This window comes from Acomys russatus, chromosome X (genome assembly GCF_903995435.1).
Source record: "Acomys russatus chromosome X, mAcoRus1.1, whole genome shotgun sequence".
NCBI classification, from domain to species: domain Eukaryota; kingdom Metazoa; phylum Chordata; class Mammalia; order Rodentia; family Muridae; genus Acomys; species Acomys russatus.
The window spans coordinates 83347280-83366347 of NC_067169.1; the positions used below are offsets into that span (position 1 = coordinate 83347280).

The 19068-nt window shown below is 36.8% G+C and overlaps 1 protein-coding gene across 1 annotated transcript in view; it reads left to right on the forward strand.

Moving 5' to 3' along the window:
• The window catches only part of Col4a5 (collagen type IV alpha 5 chain), a 192155-nt gene extending 175745 nt beyond the window's left edge, over positions 1–16410 (forward strand). Inside the window, exons 43-51 of the mRNA XM_051142260.1 lie at positions 1754–1826; positions 2211–2282; positions 6489–6617; positions 6886–6984; positions 9010–9222; positions 11303–11480; positions 13336–13450; positions 13785–13957; positions 15885–16410. Coding sequence (XP_050998217.1) covers positions 1754–1826; positions 2211–2282; positions 6489–6617; positions 6886–6984; positions 9010–9222; positions 11303–11480; positions 13336–13450; positions 13785–13957; positions 15885–15966 — 1134 coding nt within the window. The 3' untranslated portion in view covers positions 15967–16410. The remainder of the gene's footprint in view (positions 1–1753; positions 1827–2210; positions 2283–6488; positions 6618–6885; positions 6985–9009; positions 9223–11302; positions 11481–13335; positions 13451–13784; positions 13958–15884) is intronic.
• Positions 16411–19068: the final 2658 nt, after the last annotated feature.

Consider the following 19068-nt stretch of genomic DNA (forward strand, 5'->3'; position numbering starts at 1 on the left):
TTGTTCTGTAGTTATTTACCGTCTCATACTTCTCCCATGTACTCTGATTTAAAACTAGTAATACATTTTGGTTTCAGATCTCCACTCCCCACCTCCGCCACCAACCTCATGCCTCTTCATAAACCCTACTCCAGAAATTTTGATAATAATCTGTTTTTCTCATGAGTCTTTATCATTGAAGACTTCTGTACATGCTTTCTAAGTTTAAAAGTCTCTCTTAAAAGCCAGGTAGTGGTGGCACACGCCTTTAATCCCAGCACTCAGGATGCAGAGGCAGGCGGATTTCTGAGTTGAAGGCCAGCCTGGTCTACAGAGTGAGTCCCAGGACAGCCAAGGCTACACAGAGAAATCACGTCTCAAAAACAACAATAACAAAAAATTTCTCTCTTATATAATCACAGTGCAGTTATCTACTTCATAAATTGAACAGAAATTAAATGTTTTAATTTCTACTCTTTCTATTCTGATTTTATCAGTTGGTATAGCAATATATATTTTAGCATTATGTTCTCTAGCAAGGCATTCAGACTATATCATGTATTCCATTTAACTGTTGTGTCTCTTTAATCTCTTATAATGTGATATGTTTCCTTAGCTTTTTTATTTCATGACTTTGACACTTAAAGCGTAGCCTCTATCCACTTTGAAAATAAAATAAGACTTCTTTTGTCTAATGTGTCACTTAATTAGATTCAGGTTATGTATGCTTGGATAGAATACTGCAAGAAGGATAGGGCATCCTCTTATAGGCCCATGATGTTCATCAAATGGACATTTGTGACTTATTGGGTTATTTTGGTAACTCAGTCAGATAGTGCTGATTCTTCTCGATGCAGTCACGATTTGCTCCCTGCAACTAAAAAGAAAAACAGTAGGAAGGTACTTTAAGACCACACAAGAATACTGTCCTCATCAACATTTCCCCTTAAGTTTAAGATCTCTTAGTGAGTTTTGCCTGGAAATTTTCTCCTGGGTTAATGGCAAAATGATGACATTGTAATCTTGGTACTATCCCCACATATACCATTTAGCCCTACTGTAGGCAAGAGCTATACTTTCCATTTTGTGTTTTCACATATTTATTATGAATATGGGCATATGCTTTCTCTTTGCCAGTGATTGCTACATTTTTAAAGTGTCATTGCTTAGTTCAATATTCACATTGTCTCAGATTGGATAACCACGTGGAGTTGGGTCCAATGACATTCTGACATGGTTCCAAAAGCACCTTTTGTTTGGCACTTTCTTCTATTTTGACATAAAAATAGATTCTCACCTTAGCCCCTTTACATTCCCACAATTAAAAGCTTCATATTGGTAGCACTTCAACCCAATTAATAGTCTCTAGGTTATGTTTGGTAAGTCTTTCAGACTTTATCATTTCTACATATATCTAATCTAAGCATCAATCACTGCATATTTATAAAAAAAGAAAGCATTTGTCAATAAGCACCACTTACTAAATACCCCATAGCATCAATTTTCCAAACATCTAACATGAACTTTGTCATTTGATCTTGGTTGCCACTCCATAAATTAGACATACTAATATTTTCTCTATACTGCAGAAGAGAAAACTAGGAACGACACGTTAAACATTTAAAAAATCACAAGATAGTAAAAAGCAGGGTTGAGTCATTCAAGTTTAACTGGAGTAAAACCTTCCTAAGTCACTGTGCAATACTTGAAACCTCATTCCCCTTCTCCACCCCTCCTAGTGTTATTTCTAACACCAATATTTTTATTGATCTAGGGCAACCCTGGCCGGCCAGGTCTCAATGGAATGAAAGGAGATCCTGGTCTCCCTGGTGTTCCAGGATTTCCAGGTATTTGAATGGACATTTTAAGGTTTTCCTTTATATTTTTAAAGTATTTTATTTATTCTTTGAACATTCCATATAGTCAATGTATTGTTACCATATGCACCCCACTGTCTTCCTCCGGTTTACCCAGTTTCTCTCCCAACTTCATGTTCTCTATTATTATTATTATTACTATTATTACTGTTACTATTATTATTAATAGTAGTAGTAGTATCACCACTACTAGTAGCAGCAGCAGCAGCAGCAGTAGCAACAACCCCCTAAGTCCAGCTAATGCAGACCATATTAAGCTCCTTTGGGCAAAACCTGTTTTTTTTCTTATTTTCCTATGTAAAGGCTGTCTTGTTGCTTTTTCATGCTATTTTATTTTATGTATCATCTTTCCAGGAATGAAAGGACCTATGGGTGTACCAGGCTCAGTTGGCCCTGATGGGGAACAGGGCCTTACTGGGCCCCCAGGTAAGAATTTTTCTTCTAGTAAGCTGTTTACGCCTGAAACTTAGAAACATAAAATTCTTTCGAAGGTTACCCTTCTGCCTTCCCAAAATATCAATATAATTTTCTACTTTCTTAATTTCTTAGTCATATTATATTGATAGCCAACCTATTAAATTTAAGACAGATTCAGTATCAACAAGAAAGCCTTAAGATTTTATTAGCTTTTATACTAATATTTCATATTCAATTTACCAGGTCATAAGAACAAGTTTATTGTATACATCTGTATATTTTTACATTAAAATAAAAGTTTTTATGCTAATAGGATTTTAGAGATTTACCATAAACCATAAAAGAAGATATCTGTTGATTGCTTCAGTAACTGTCTTAACAAGCACAACAAAGAACCGCAAATAATGTCAAAACAGAATGAGCCTGTAAAACAGTAGGTTTGTCATCCCATGAAGACAGCTATGAGAATTCTCTTTTCTTACTACTGACCCGAAGGAGTATATTTAGTTTTTCAACTTCTTTTAGAGATATTCTTTTAGTGGTTTAAGGGTTTTGTACATATTTTTATTATAATCACTTCCTCTCCCCCCAAATCCTGCCAGACCTAGTCTCTTTTCTACACACCCAGCATTAAAAAGCAATGATCAACCACATTAGAAAAGACCAATTGTGCTGCCAGATATGCTTGGGCATATGGCCTTCCGCTGGAACATGGTGAGCTTATCATGGACTGCACTCTTAGAGAAAGCTGACTTCTCCTCCACCAGTGGCTAACAATTGCCAATAGCTCCTCATTGAGGGGTGAAACTTTGTGCCTAATGCTTCGCTCCATGCTGAGATTCAGGCATACAAAGGTTTCATGCATGCCATCCCAACCAGTGTGGGTTCAGATGTGCAACTTCCCTGCTGTGTTAGGAAGAAACTGTTGCCTTGTAATCATCTACCACCTTAGCTCTTACACTATTTCCTCTCCTCTTCTTCTGCAGTGGTCCCTGAATGTTTGGTGGGGAGATATGTGATGTACATATACTGTTTTTATGGCTGAGCATTCTTTGCTCTCTTATTCTCACTTTTCAGTTTCTGTATCACTGTGTTGGTCAACATGTACTTCAAAATGAACTCCCTCTGATGAGGGTCGATAATTAATCCACAGATATAATGGTAAATCCTTAGGAATCAATTTAATACTGTATTTAGCAGATTAATAGTAGTAGATTCTTCCCTGGAACATATGACTTGTTTAGCCATAGGTTCTTGGCTCAATAATAGTGCCAGGTATGGGTTTCATCTTGGGAGGCAGTGCTTAAATTCAAGGAATAAGTGGTTTGATTACTACAACAATCTTTATGTCACTACTGCATCTGTGTGCATCTTTTGCCAGGCCAGTCATGCTTGTAGAGTATAAGATTCACAGCTGGATAAGACTGATGATTACTCTTCTTCTCCAATAACATGCCTAGTCTCAGCCATTTGTATCCTGTATTTAATGCATATGTGTTTAGGGTTGCTTCATCCCCTGTTGGATTATTTTTTCATTAATGAGTATAAAATTTCCCTTTTTATCTCTTCTGATTAGTTTTGTTTTCTTGATGCATTTCAGCAAATATTAGAATAGCTACACTAGGCTTATTTTTTTTTTTTTTTGGATCCATTGTCTTAGCATACCTTTTCTATCTTTTTACCCTAACATAATATCTGTCATTAGTCATTAAGTATACGTTTCCTGGAGGCAACAAAAAAGATGGCTCTTGTTCTACGAATCTATGTTACTTTATTGGAAAATTGAGAACATTAAAAATGATTAATGTCCATTGGCTAGATTGGAGTAGGGGTTTGAAGTTTACTGAATGGATTGTCCTCGGCTGGTGCCATAGTTTGAGCAGGACCCCTGGGCCCAGATCCGCCCATCATAACGTTCTTCTTGTAGGTTTCTAGGACCCTCTGGATCCTTCTATTTCCAGATGTAATATGAATAAATTAATAAAATATATTTTTAAAAAGTTATTACTGATCAGTATACATTGACTTCTGATAATTTGTGGTTTTGTGATTTATTTTTCAAGACAGATTTTCTCTGTGTGTAGCCTTGGCTGTCCTGAACTCATTTTGTAGATCAGGCTGCTCTGAAACTCACAGTGATCTACTTGCCTTTGCCTTCTGAGTGCTGGGATTAAAGGCGTGTGCCACCTCACCCGTCTGTTTTGTGATGTTTTTATAAAGCTTTTTTCATTCAACATTAAGAAATTCATTTATTAGTTCCTTGTGCTTGGCATCTTTCACCTTCTCTTCTGACCAAAGTATTCCTGGAAGTATCCTCTGTAAAGCTAACTTATGAATCATAAAACTCTTTAAATATATATTTTTATCATAGTAAGTTTTCCTCTCTCCTATTATAACCGATAGTTTTGGTAGAAATAGTAGCCTATGCTAGTGTTTTTGGTTTTGCATAACTTGAATAACATTCCAATTCATTTTAACTTTCATGGTTTCCATTGAAAAATCAGCGGTTATTCTGACTTTGTATGTGATGTGGTCTTTTTCACTTACAACTTTCAATATCCCTTTTTAATTCTGTCTATTTTTTTTTTATTATGTGTTGTGGGAGTTTCTTTTCTAGCCCAGTCTATTTGGTGTTCTGTATCCCTCTTGGGCTTTGATCTCTTTCTTTATATTAGGGACTTTAAAAAGTATTTTATTTGTTTGTTTTATGTATATGATTGCTCTATCTGCATGTACACATTCACTTTAGAACAGGGCATCAGATCCCAGCATAAATGGTAGTGAGGCACCATGTGGCTGCTGGAAATTGAACTCAGGACCTCTGGAAGAAGGACATTCTATTCCATGATTTTGTTCAAAATATTTTCTGTACATTTTATTTGAGTTTCTTCTCCTTCTATACCTCTTCTTCCTAAATTTGGTCTTTTTATAGTGTCCCAGAGTTCCTGTATTTTCCTTTCTTGGAATTTTTGGATTTAAATTTTTGGGGGATCTGAGATTATTCTACCTTTTCTTCAAGACCGAATATTCTCTTTTTCACTTGGTCCAACTGATTTTTTTTTTTAGTTTTTAAGATTTTAATTTCAAGATTTATTTAATGTTGGCATTTTGTCATGGATTCTATCTCCTTATTAAATTCTATTTTCATATATTGAATTGTTTTTATTATTTAATTTAACTGTGTTTTGAGAGATTCATCCAAAATTTATTCATACCTGTTCAAGTTTCTTGATAATTCTTATTATTACTATTTTGAAATACTGTCTTATGCATCATCTGAGACACTTATCTCAGGGAACATTATTATAGGAGTATTAATATTTGGCAGAGACTTACTGGTTAGGTTATATGTGGTTGTACATCTGTGGTAGAATCTTGACATCTGGAATTATGTTGTTAGTGTAGCTAGTTCCTTGGTATGGAACTATTGCCTCTCTTTTGCTGAATGGATATTCGAAGCTCTGTTTTCTATAACTCCAAGTTATCAAGGGAGAGACCAGCTGAATAAGGCTTCTTGTTTAGTCTTTGGGAAATGCTGATGTTAAGTGGGATTTCAGAAGTAGCCTGAGCTCGGCTCAAGCTAAGTGAATTTTCTAAGTACCCAAATAGGCCTTCTATTGAGTTAGAAGATCCTCACAATATATCTTCAGGAATGTTGGGGGAAGGTTCTCAGGACTGATCCTCAAGCAGTCGAAGGTAGTAGAATTGATGATACAAGTCTAGGGTCCCTACCAGAAGGAGTGAAGCAGGGTGGGGAATTCAGGAAGGAGGACATGTGTCTAGTGCTACTCCCTGGAGAATGACAGTCTTCAGGTCATGGGAAAGGGTGAAGTTGGTAACAAGAGTCTATGGTCCTGCCTAAACAGTGGAACATGGCAGCGATGGGTGGGATTGGCGAAGAGTTGGCAGTTGTACTCTAGGCTTTCTGGTTAGAGATGAGGGGACAATGGTTCTTAACATGGAAGTGGAGTTAACTGTGTGAGTCTGGAGTTTCCACCCTGATGAGGGAACTCCTGGATGGTAGGTTTGAAGGTTGCCATGGGTTGGTTTTAATTTTATTAATGAAGTAATTCCACTTCTGTTTGATGTAGCAGCAGTTAAGCACTTTTATTTTATTTTTGTCAAAGTGCATCTTCTGACCTTAGGCCAATTTAGCATCTGTTTCTTCTTACATTTCTTTTCATCACCTTCACTTTCATGTGTTTTGCTTCTTAGGTCCTCCTGGGTTGCCTGGTCCTTCAGGACAGAGCATTATAGTCAAAGGAGATCCTGGTCCTCCAGGAGTTCCTGGCCAACCTGGATTAAAAGGTCCACCAGGACTTCCAGGCCCTCAGGGTTTACCAGGTACCTTTGTAGATCATTGTTTAAGACATTATCTATTTGAGAACATTCTTTTGATTTGCTACTTCCATGTTAAAAAAGATGCCCCTGATGATAGTCCTAGCAATGACAACGACAGTCCCAGGCCACCACCGATCCCACTTGCCTTTTTCTTGAAAATGTTAAAATCTATGCCCAAACATCTTTTAGCCCCAACCAGACTTACTTTAACTCCTCTGGGCATGCTAATTTAAATGGCTTGATTGTGTTAAAACCATTTTTTTTTCTGTAGGACCAATTGGCCCTCCAGGAGATCCAGGACGCAATGGACTCCCAGGCTTTGATGGTGCAGGAGGGCGCAAAGGAGACCCAGGTCTGCCAGGACAGCCAGGTAAAATGACTTAAACAGTGCTTCTGGTTGTGATGTTTATGCTTTCAAGTCCTCTGGATATAGGGCTGTGCTTGGAGCTATGATAACTTCCTATAGAAAGAGCATGGCTAAATGCCAAATCCAAAGCTGGGAAAAAATAGGAAGGTACATCCAAAAAGATATGCTATACCAGACAAGCATAAAAATATTGCTTTTGTTTGTATACAAGCTTGTGTGCCTTCTGGAGGAAGCACTGGAAATCCAAGATATTCTCACAGGGACTCAAAATAATGACTTGTTCAACTATTGTTATTGTTATTTTATTGCAGTGGCAGTTTTAAGCCAGGGCTTGAGTGTTCTGGGCAGGCTACTATTGAGACACATCGCCAACTCCACACAACTAATTTTCAGTGTGTTTATTTAAATCCATTAACTACATTAAAATTATTTTTGAATGTTTCTTCATTTTGTGATATTACAGAAGATAATTTCCCCCATAGAATGCAGTAAATGCAGATAGAAAGCTTAAATGATCACCAGAGAACTTTGAAGATTGTGGCGAAAACTCATGCCGAGAAGACACATTGATATGCATAGTATTTTTAAGTCTGTTCATTACTAGATGCTCTTCGCAATATTAGCTTTGGTATCTGCTAAATATATCTCATCTTCTTGTTTTGTTTATTAACTCAATATGGCTCAGTCTTTACAAAGTAGCCTGGGCTGGCCCCCAAATCATGGCAGGCCTTTTACTTCAGCCTCCTGAGTACTGAGAATCAGCTTCTAACATTTCTATCTGAAGTCAACCCAAAAGAATTTGATTAAACTTGTAAAATAAAATATACTAATATGATTGCTAATAAAAGTCAGGCAGGCAGTGGTGGTGGGTGCCTTTAGTCCCAGCACTTGGGAGGCAGAGATAGGCAGATCTCTGAGTTCAAGGCCAGCCTGGACTACGTAGTGAGTTCCAGGACAACCAGGCCTACACAGTGAAACCCTGTCTCAAAAAATTTAAGATCATAAACTCAATAGATTGTAAATATGTTAATAACTTTAGGCAATATAGATATAAGACAAGGTGATGTAAACATAAAGAATGTGTATTAGAAAAAAAGTGTCATTGGTGGCAAAACAAAGTGGTGATATATGTGGGCTTTCCTAGATCCAATGCTGCCAATTCAGTAACTTTGTGTTTCCAGAGAATGAACAAATTAGTGACATCTTAGCCAGGTGCAGTGGTGCACAGCTATAATCCCAGCACTCAAGGAGGCAGAAGCAACAGTTTTTTGAGTTCAAGGCCAGCTTGTCTACAAAAAAGAAAAAAAAAGCAAGAAAGAAGCCCTGTCTCAAAAAAACAAAAACAAAAACAAAAACAAACCAACAAACAAATAAACAAATTTAGTGACATCTTTATCACAGACATTGCTATGAAGTGTCCTAAAAGCAAAAATCAATACACAGAGTAGTTAAATGCTTGAGTACAAGGAAAACTTTTACATGAGCTCATGCAAATATGAGCCAGTGGCATATTAAAATTATGCATTTTGCATGGTTTTTAAGAATGTGTTATCTATTTTCTAAGCAAGTATCCTTCAGAATACTTCTCCAGTTGTATTGAAAGGAAAATGTTTTCAGCACTGAAGCTGTAAGAACTATGGGAATTATACTTTTCTTTTCCTGTTGAAGAACAAAACAGCTAGCTGAAATTTGGTCATAAGATTCAAACTCCTTTAATGTAACAAGAGAATAGATACCATGCTGGCTTTCCACGGTGATTGCTTCTTCCAGTCTAAAATTCTGTTCTAGAATGCTAGTGCTTACTATCTTCAACCAATGCCAGGAGAAAATAAACCATTTAAATATCTTTGAAGGCAAAAAAATATCTCATTTGTCTCTCTGACCATTATATCTGACAATGCTTTTATAGACACCTTATAAATATTGAATAAATTAACTAATCATATTAAGTAATTATGCTTTGTTAATAGGCACAATAGTGGCTCAGAGCTTAATTAATTTTGTATGTAAATGGTTTCATACAAATAGGTACCCGGGGGTTGGATGGTCCCCCAGGACCAGATGGATTACAAGGACCTCCAGGTCCACCTGGAACCACCTCTGTTACCCATGGATTCCTCATCACACGCCACAGTCAGACAACAGAGGCACCACAATGCCCACAAGGAACAGTTCATATCTATGATGGCTTTTCTCTCCTGTATGTACAAGGAAATAAAAGAGCCCATGGTCAAGACTTGGGTAAGATAATTGGCATCTAATTTTTTCTATGCATTTGTTTTTATTTTAAAAGTCTTCTTAGGTTCTAGAGTGACCTCGAACCAAATATATAACTTTATTCTTTGGGGCCTTCAAATTGAGGAGTCATGTTCAGTCCATATAATGTAACTTGTTTATACGTTTTCGGGGCTGACTTTTTGGTACTGGACAATCAATTGGTGTGCTCTTCCCTGGAGGAAACAAACTGAATTTTGGAATTTCTTTGTTAGGGAAGGAGAAAAGAAAAATTGAAAACCAGTAATCTATTAAGGCCTTATTATTTGGCATATGGGTAGTATTTGAAATCCGTGGTTTCATGGTTTAAAATTTTTGAGACTATAACCAGTGATTCTATATCATTACAGGCAGCCAATAGCACAGATTTGTTTCAACACCACATTCCTATCACTATGGGACTTTCTCTAATGCCTGGTGTATTTACACTCTGTACTAAATCAGGCAATAGATTAGCTTTTTTTTGAAAGTTACTATATAGTATACATAATAGTATCAAACCTTTTGTCTAATTTGATTTTCACAAGAACAACAAAGATAGAGGACAAACATTTTCCCACAAATGTATAAACAAAGAAACTGGCTGAGGGCTTAAATCACTTAATAAAAGCCACACAAGTAATAAATGACAGTTTGAGGACTTGAACACAAACCAAGGCAATTCTTAATTTGTCCATTTTTCAGTCGTGCAATGTTGCCACTCCCTTTCATGTGACCTTCAGTCAATCAATTTTCTTTCAGCCAATTTTGTGTATTTTTCCCAACTAAATCAATGACTTTCAAGCTAAGAATCTTTGCAAAAACCCGTGGGCCCATCCCAAATCTCTCACATTCTAATTATGTGTTAGAAAAACCACCTACACCTAACACAGACCTATAATTTTCAAGTGCTTTTGATTATGTATGGCCTTCTCAGACTTTCTCAGTTTGAGGGAAATACGTAACTTCAGACATAAAGAATTTGCTCAATTTTCAAATCTTCGGTTCTCTTGTGTACTTTCTCCTATAGCTGACCTGTGTTTTAGGTAGTTACCTTTTCCACACCCCCTTTCAGCATCACTCATCATTCATCTTCTAGTTTATGGAATAATTTAGATTCAAAGGGATTGATTTAAATTAATTCATTAAGAAATATTTTGGAGTGTCTGGAGAGATGGCTCAATAGTTAACAACATGCCCTGCTCTTACAGAGGGCCCAAGTTTGGTTCCTAGCACCCATGGTGGGGCTCCTCACAACCTCTTGTGGATGGGTGTGGAAGAGCAGATCTACTCGCTTTGTGCTTATCAGGAAGTAGAGAATTGAAAACTTGTGCTAATGGTCTTTCTTCTTTCTCTCTCTCTTTTTTTTCTTCTTTATCCCCAACATATTGGATGGTATCCACAGTCAGGATGGGCTTTCCTTAGTATCAGGAAACACATCTGCAGACACATAGAGGCGTGCTTTACTAACTTTGTAGGGATGAGGGATGTCTCAATCCACTGAATTTGGAAATCTGAATTAATCACCAATTTAATCTTGACTTCCCTTTTCTTTGTTCTTCATGCAATTTTTCCTTCCTCTACATTTGCTTACCTTTTGGGTTATCTCTAAGTCTGTCTTAGTTGGTTAGCATTTTTATTAACATTATGCATACACTTGAAGAGATTGCTAGATCACACAAGATCACATATTGAATATATCTTAGAAAAGAGGGCAACGTGGAATGAGACATTGGTAGATTCTGCAAAGACTTTATGTATGTTCTTTATGTGTACTCAAAAATGTATTGATGTTTGTCAATAGTCACCATTGTTTGTTGGATCCATAAACAATTTAAAACAACACTAGGAAATACATAAAAATCTATAACAAAGAAATATGCATACATTATAAAATATTTCTTGACCTTATAAATGATAAAAATGAGTGAATCTTAGGGCTTAAAAATTGTTATCTGTTATCTAAGAGATATGCACAAGTTTCTTTGTGGAGTGTTTTTAATGGCTTTAGGATAAATGAAACATCATAATGCATTCCTTCATCTTTTTCTTTCCAATTCTTTCCTAGGGACAGCTGGCAGCTGCCTTCGTCGATTTAGTACCATGCCTTTTATGTTCTGCAATATTAACAATGTTTGCAACTTTGCTTCAAGAAATGACTATTCTTACTGGCTTTCCACCCCAGAGCCTATGCCAATGAGCATGGAGCCCCTGAAGGGCCAGAGCATCCAGCCATTCATTAGTCGGTGAGGCACTGGTTTAGCTTCGACTTTCCCCAGTTCCCGCTTATTTTAGATCATCTTTTGTCTAAGTCCTATGACAAGTATTTTAATATAAGGAGAACTGAATCTAGTCACTGGGCAAATATACCTGAGTATATTTTTACTAATGTGGTAAGCATCCAGCTTAGGCTAAATGCTACAAAAGATCACCTTGAAAATGGGAAAAGTATAGAGAAAAGGATTTTAATCCTAACTGGAGAAATCTGGAAATATCTGTCTCAAAGAATTGTGTTTTTAACTGATCTGTCTTTGGTAGATTGGAAAACAACTAGATATACATATAGTTATAAAGGGAAAGTCATAGTAAGGAAAGAAAATGAGAATGGGTAATATTGAATGAGTCTAAAATGTAGTATTTAAAGTCTTATAGAAAAATTATAGAAAGTTAGCTTGAGCACAGAGAGTAGAATGCTTTAATTGCCAAATAGCATAGTATTTATTTGGTATACTGTAATGAGCAGTACTACCATCCCTCAACCAATACTTGAGATAAAGTTCAAGGAAGGTTAAGGGGCTATCAATGTTCTTGAATTGCATAAGGACAGTCATCAAGTAGAGACCAGTTACACTGAATGGTACTGCTGTAGTCCTAATGTAATGGATTAGATCTCACAGGTGGAAGCATGCATCACATTATTGGAACAAACAAAAATTAGGAGTTGAAGTAATAGATATTTGGCATACTCTTAAAGTAAGAAATAGATGTTAGTACCATTAACAGAGATTTCCTGAGATTTTTTCCACATTGAAACAATAATTTAAATCAATCATTTGAGAATATTGGATAGTGTTACTTTTATTGTGATCATGATACAGGGTTCTAGTAACCATAGGGAAGGAATCATTACTAAGTCCAATTTCTTTGACATTGAATACAAAAATATAGCCTAGTATGACTTTAGTAGCAAATTCTCTCTCTCTCTCTCTCTCCCTCTCCTCCCTCCCTCTCTCTCTCTCTCTCTCTCGTCTCTCTCTCCTCCCTCCCTCTCTCTCTCTCTCTCGTGTGTGTGTGTGTGTGTGTGTGTGTGTGTGTGTGTGTGTGTGTTTAACACATATAGCATGCAAGTGTGTAGGAAAATTTTGTTTTCAGTCTCCTCTTCATGGAGTAAAAGTTTCCATAATGTATTATGCATTACGCAGATAAATGTTGCTAAATCAACCTCCACCATAATTCAAGATGTTTCCTCATGCTCTGTATTAAAATTCTGATATATGCAACAACATTTATTCTGTGGCTGCTTTTACTTATTTTATAGTTTTTAACCACGTCTCCCACTGCCTGGGCACCTGCCCAGCCATTCTGGTTCTGTTGTACTTACCCAAATATGGCCAAATGGTTAGTAATGTCCTTTGGAAGAAGACTACTGGGTGGAGATTGAGAAAATATCTGCTTCTTGTCTTTTCCAGTTTACTAGATATTCTTCTTACCACAGTCATAGCTTTACTAAGTGTCTACCTCCCGTTGGGCACGTTGACAGCAAGTATGGAGAGGACACTAAGCCAAATTCTACGGCAATTACAACATTGACTACAGCGAGTACGAATGCAAATTTATGTCACAATGGAAAATGGAAATGCAATAGCTGTAATTCTACAATGTCTTGAAAGAAGGCTTACAGTTGTCGCCCATAAATGTATTATGCATGTGGGAAGACAGTTCTTATGCAAAAACGATTCTCAAAGTGCATTTTTCTCCTCTTCTGATCGGTGAGGGCACTGTCAAGGGCCTCCATTATAGGAAGGCTTCTGAAGAAGCATGGTTGCTGTCTCGTACATCCTCCCTTTGTAACTCTTATTCTCTCTCCCTTCCCTTTACCAGATGTGCAGTGTGTGAAGCACCAGCAGTGGTGATCGCAGTTCACAGCCAGACTATTCAGATTCCTCACTGTCCTCAGGGGTGGGACTCTCTGTGGATTGGTTATTCCTTCATGATGGTATGAAACACCCATCCTTGCTTTTCTCATCCCAGCTGACCTTCCACCTTATATACATTTATCCCAACTTGAGCCATCACTCTCACTTGCATAGCAATAAGAAGCTTGAATCTTAAGTAACCTCTGTTCAAACACTGTGTTCTTTCTCCCACATTTTTATAACATGTCCATTACTTTTGTTGCCTGCTCTTCATGCGGATACTGTTCTCTTACCTTCCGTGCTGGTTCCCTTCACCATATTCTAATTTGTGGCCGTGTTAGGCACATATTTTTGACTAATCACTAAAGTATTATATCACATATATGGTGTGGAGTATTTCCTCATCTTTTTCAGCATACAAGTGCAGGAGCAGAAGGATCTGGCCAAGCCCTGGCCTCTCCTGGTTCCTGTTTGGAAGAATTTCGTTCAGCACCCTTCATCGAATGTCATGGGCGAGGGACATGCAACTACTATGCCAATTCTTACAGTTTTTGGCTGGCCACTGTTGATATGTCAGACATGTTCAAGTAAGTCACTTATGGCTTTAGTTCAGGCCTAAATCCTCCTTCATAGATACGATGAAGGGAAGAGAGATGCTATTGATGAGTGGTTTATCCCCAGTAACTTTTGGGAGTTTGCTGGACTGAGTTCTTTAGTCTTGGCTTGTTCTCTATAAGTACCCAACTTGTAATACAGAAAAAAACTTTACTATTGTCAGGTAAGTGTGGTTACAGGCGGCTTAGTATTAACCTTTCAATAACAAAAAATATCAGGAGTTGGTCTTCTAAAAAGAGACCATTTCAAGAGCTGAAACTATAATTTGTGTTGTCTACCAAACTCATTCTTTCTAAGAGTGTTTTCAGGGGCTTCATCCGAGTCTTTTAAGAAATAGTCTCTACAGAAACCAATGCACCAAGGACCAGGCATGGTGTGGAACTGGACACTCTGTTCAGATGTAATAGATAAGCAGCCCAGTCTCCTGTGGGTCCCAGAATATGGAGAGTAAGGACTACTTCTGACATGGACTCTGGTGCCCACATGGTGATCACTTCCTCCTGGTGGAACGGGCTTGCCAGGCCACAGAGAAAGAGGATGCAGGCAGTCCAGATGAGACTTGATAGGCTGAGGTCAGATGTTAGGGGAGGAGGGCTCCCCTTTCTGAAGACTAAGGGAGGGATGGGGTATGAGTGAGGGAGGATGGAACCAGGAGGAGATGAAGGAGGGGGCTATAATCGGGATGTAAAGTGAACAATTTAAAAATTAAAAATTGAAAAAAAGTATAGCAAAATATAAAACAACACATATCTCTGAATGTTTTAATATCTTGAAGTTTGTCTTTACTTTTATGTGTTGCTTCTTTCTTTGTATTTTATATGATATTTTACCATGAATTGCTCATCAATTGCCTAAACTTCTCCCATCCTATGAATATTAGGAAAGATATCTTAAAAAAAAAAAAACAGAAACAAATATATGAAGACAACAGTAGTGGGAAAAACAGTCGCAAAAATGCATGTAAAATTATAGAAAATGTAATAATATAAATGTATATGTACAAAAATAAAATAATTTTTTAAAAGATATAGAAAATGAGATATAGATATATAGCGGAGTTTTATTCTGCCATGAAGAATTAAATTACATGACAAAAAACATGACATTCAAAATAAACCATACTTAGACAAACATCCCTAATTTCTATCTCATGTCTGGATCCGGTATTTTACACACACACACACACACACACACACACACACACACACACACACACGTACATGCACATACTTGCACATAGACATGCATGTAAATGAAGTGTACACAAGTTTGAATAAGATTGTCTAGGGAAAGGAAAGAACTATGGGAATGATGGGAAAAAGGGAAAGGTATAGGGGGTGAAGGTGTATGGTAAACTTGATTGAAGATGTCTTTATGGAACCCATAACTATATACAATGAATATAAGACAATAAAATTTTTTGAATACATGTGATCAGTAATGGCTATAAAACCGTAGAAATCAATGTATTATTAAACTGTTAAGGGCCAATATGATAGCTCAGCAGAATAAGACACTTGACCCCAAGTCTGATGATTTAGTTATGCCCCCTGGACCCACACAGTACAAGGAGAGGACCAATTTCCACAACTTGTCATGCCCTTTACATTCATGCTGTGAAAGGTGTACTTGTGTACACACACACACACACACACACACAGAGAGAGAGAGAGAGAGAGAGAGAGAGAGAGAGAGAGAGAGAGAGAGAGAGAGAGAGAGAGAGAGAGAGAGAGAGAATTTTAAAATGAAAATAAACCATTAAGTCTCTGGGAAAGCTGCGTAACATAAAGAGAATATCTAGCTGTGAATTCATACCTATAATAAAATGTAAATAGCAAATGTGTATAGAACTGAAATTGGAAAATTAAACCTAATTGTCTCATTTTTTTAATTTCCTAGTAAACCTCAGTCAGAGACACTGAAAGCAGGAGACTTGAGAACACGTATTAGCCGATGTCAAGTATGCATGAAGAGGCCATAACATGCTGAAGAATTCCTTGTGTTTTTTTAATGTGATTATATATAATTATTGTATGTGATTCACTCACTCTGCCCAACTTTACCACTGCTGCCACCAATGGTGCTAATATACCCTGTGACCAAGAAGGCGTGCTGACTAATAACCATGAAGATTCACATGTACCTCAGCAATGTGCCCTAGCAAGGCCTCCATTCATTCTTATGAAAGAAATGGTGAAGTGACTATACTTTTGGGGTCCAGAATAACTTTCTTTAAGGATTCTAAGACAAAGTTCATATTTCTTGCCAAGTTACTAAAATGGCACATCACATGCCATTCTTCTCAATGAAAAGAAGAATCATACTGAGTAAAATTAAAGACTGCAGTTTGGGGAAGAATTCTTTTTCATGGTGCTACTAATCCTACTGTACCCCAGGTTTTTAATAAAAAGAATATTAATCTTATTTTGCTCTGTAAGGAAAGAATGTGTATATCCTGTAAACAGCCTTTTAGCCCAAAATGTTGTGTCATTTAGATGTGATCTGGTACTGAAAATGTAAGAAAGCTTACTCTATAGGGAGCAAGATCTCCATGTCAGAGAATGTATCCTTTCATTGAGCTCCTACTGAAAGCAAATTAATTGGGAGTTGTTATCTGACTACAAAACAACAACAACAAAGGCAAAAACAAATAGATCATTTAAGTGACTTTGATCGCAATTTTAGTGGTTCATGTTGCATATCAAATTACCACATCTAATGAAATGATCTCTTGTTCTATAGTTCCCATGACACTCATGATCAGATGGCCCGTCTTCATATTTTTATGTCTTGGCATAGCTTGTTCCTGATAGTTTTGAGAAAAAAAAATACCAAAAGTAATTAACAATTCTTATTATCCTGGTGCTTCTCGTGTAAGAATTATTCTCCTGTGGGCTCACTTGTTTAAGAAGAGAATATTTGCAAAAAAAACCTTTTTATTTTAAACATTTTATTACAAATAGTCATAGGATACCTTATTTCCTTAACTGTCATCTTCACACTGAATGTTTTTTTAATTCACCAGTATCAACTTAATTAAAGATTTATCATATAATTATGGCTCATTGTCTCTCTGTTCAGCATAAGCGTAAAACCATGCTCATTTATATTGGTACATCAAATGTTCCTTTCTCAGGCAATTGATTACTTTTAATGCCCTTATAATAAAGGTTGTTGCTTTATTATACAAAAATACTGTATCCAAAACAATTTTAAAAATTTTAGATCCCGATATGAAACTATGGGCAATCTGATGCTTAGAGAACATGGCAGTAAATTTTAAAATCTAAGCAATGATAACTATTTTAGTTTAATTTTTTCATGTAAATTGATCCATGAAAACACTGTTCTGTAATTCTAACTGAACTCCTATGTCCATTCCACAGATGATTCTCAACAGGGCATATATTTGAAGGTTGCTCCTTAAGTTGCAAGAGCAAATGTGGATTTTGGTCTTCACTCATATATGTTGTATGTGCAGATAATATTTATATTTCTTAAAGTATCTGCCTCTTTCCAGTCCTGCTATGTTTTTTTAAGCATACAAACCCATCCCAGTTAAGGATCTCGATGTCACTAATGGTTCCTTGACACCAATTATCCAAAACTGTTATGAATCTAGCTATTCTAGGAATTACCTTGGATGAACGTTACAGCCAACCACAATTCATGGTGTTTCCACGTGGGCCAACATTGAAAAAGTTCTTCTGCTGAATCAGCTTGTTTTGCTTCCTAAAGTTATGTACCAAATATGGTTTTACCAGTAAATAAATTTACTTCATTATTCACATGTTACATAAGGAGAAACTCCAAATGTTCTATTTCTTTATGGAAGACTTGTTCCCTGAGCATCTCTAACTTTTGGAAAACTAGATACAGACAGGCAGTGATTATAAATCTGTCTTCCTTTCTTAGCTTGACCTGATCTGCCATGTTGATGTAGTACTCTTTGCTTCCAGCAGATGTTTTGTGTTTTTATAGTGTTTTTCCTTTCCAATGACATTTGCAAACCACTTATCAATTCCTTTAGTGCCCATGAGGCACTTTGCTTCAATTAGCATGGTTAATTGAAAACTACACTAGTCGCGCCAAGCTGTTACCAGTTTATACAGAAATTAACACAAGATGGCACTGTTGCCTATAAAAATGCATCGGCATGTGTAATGATTTGTTGAGACCATTGTTGAAGGTGGCAATGAGTTTGTATGAACCTCTACCTTCTAATCCTATGTTTTAGACTTCATGTACTTCTTTATTCATAACAATCAGTAGAAAATAATTCTAAAGAATGGTCCAGTTTCTCAGTATCTGCATCCAAAATGCAAAGACATCTTCAATATTAAAGGTTCCAGTCTTAGCCTTACTAGGAGTTGGCTCTGAGAGCACTTCCCTAGCCTCTCAACACACAAGTAAAGGAATTACTTTTCTTTGGGAAAGACTTCAGTTGGCTTTAGTAGGCAGATAATCTATTTTCTCAGCCTGGGTTATTCAACCATGTTCACTTCTAAGTGGCTTCAAAATAAACTGAATAGTATTTAAAAATCAAATGCTGTTGCTGCTTTAAGTGCAGTACTTTCACGGGTTTTGTTTGTTGTTTAAAATTATGCAGGGTGCTTTGAAGGTTTCTGTGGTGGAAAGAATTGGTACAGTGACATGGTAAAGGACTTAAATCTAAATAAGTCTGTCCTCCAAAGTGTCTACTAACAAGCAATCATTGGATGTTTATTACCCTAACATAGCACAAGAGATAGCAATCCCGTATACTCAACCTGATGATATATGTTCACCACAGTGTCTGCTAGGTAGGACATACATGCTATTCTGCCTTGGATTACAAACCCTTCCTAGCTATCTATAGCACAAATCTCAGGTATTTACTAGCAGTAGATATTCTGACAAAACTTGTTTGCCAACCTCTTCCTCAACACAGGAATAGATCAAAATCCCATTTATGTAATCTTAGTTCTCTATTTCTCTGAGAAGACAACTTGCCAAATGCCTGAACCTACAGGAAAGCAAGAAGCTGATAGGATACCTTTTATGCCTGTTATTATTCATCACTTCCGATTCACATCACCTTCTT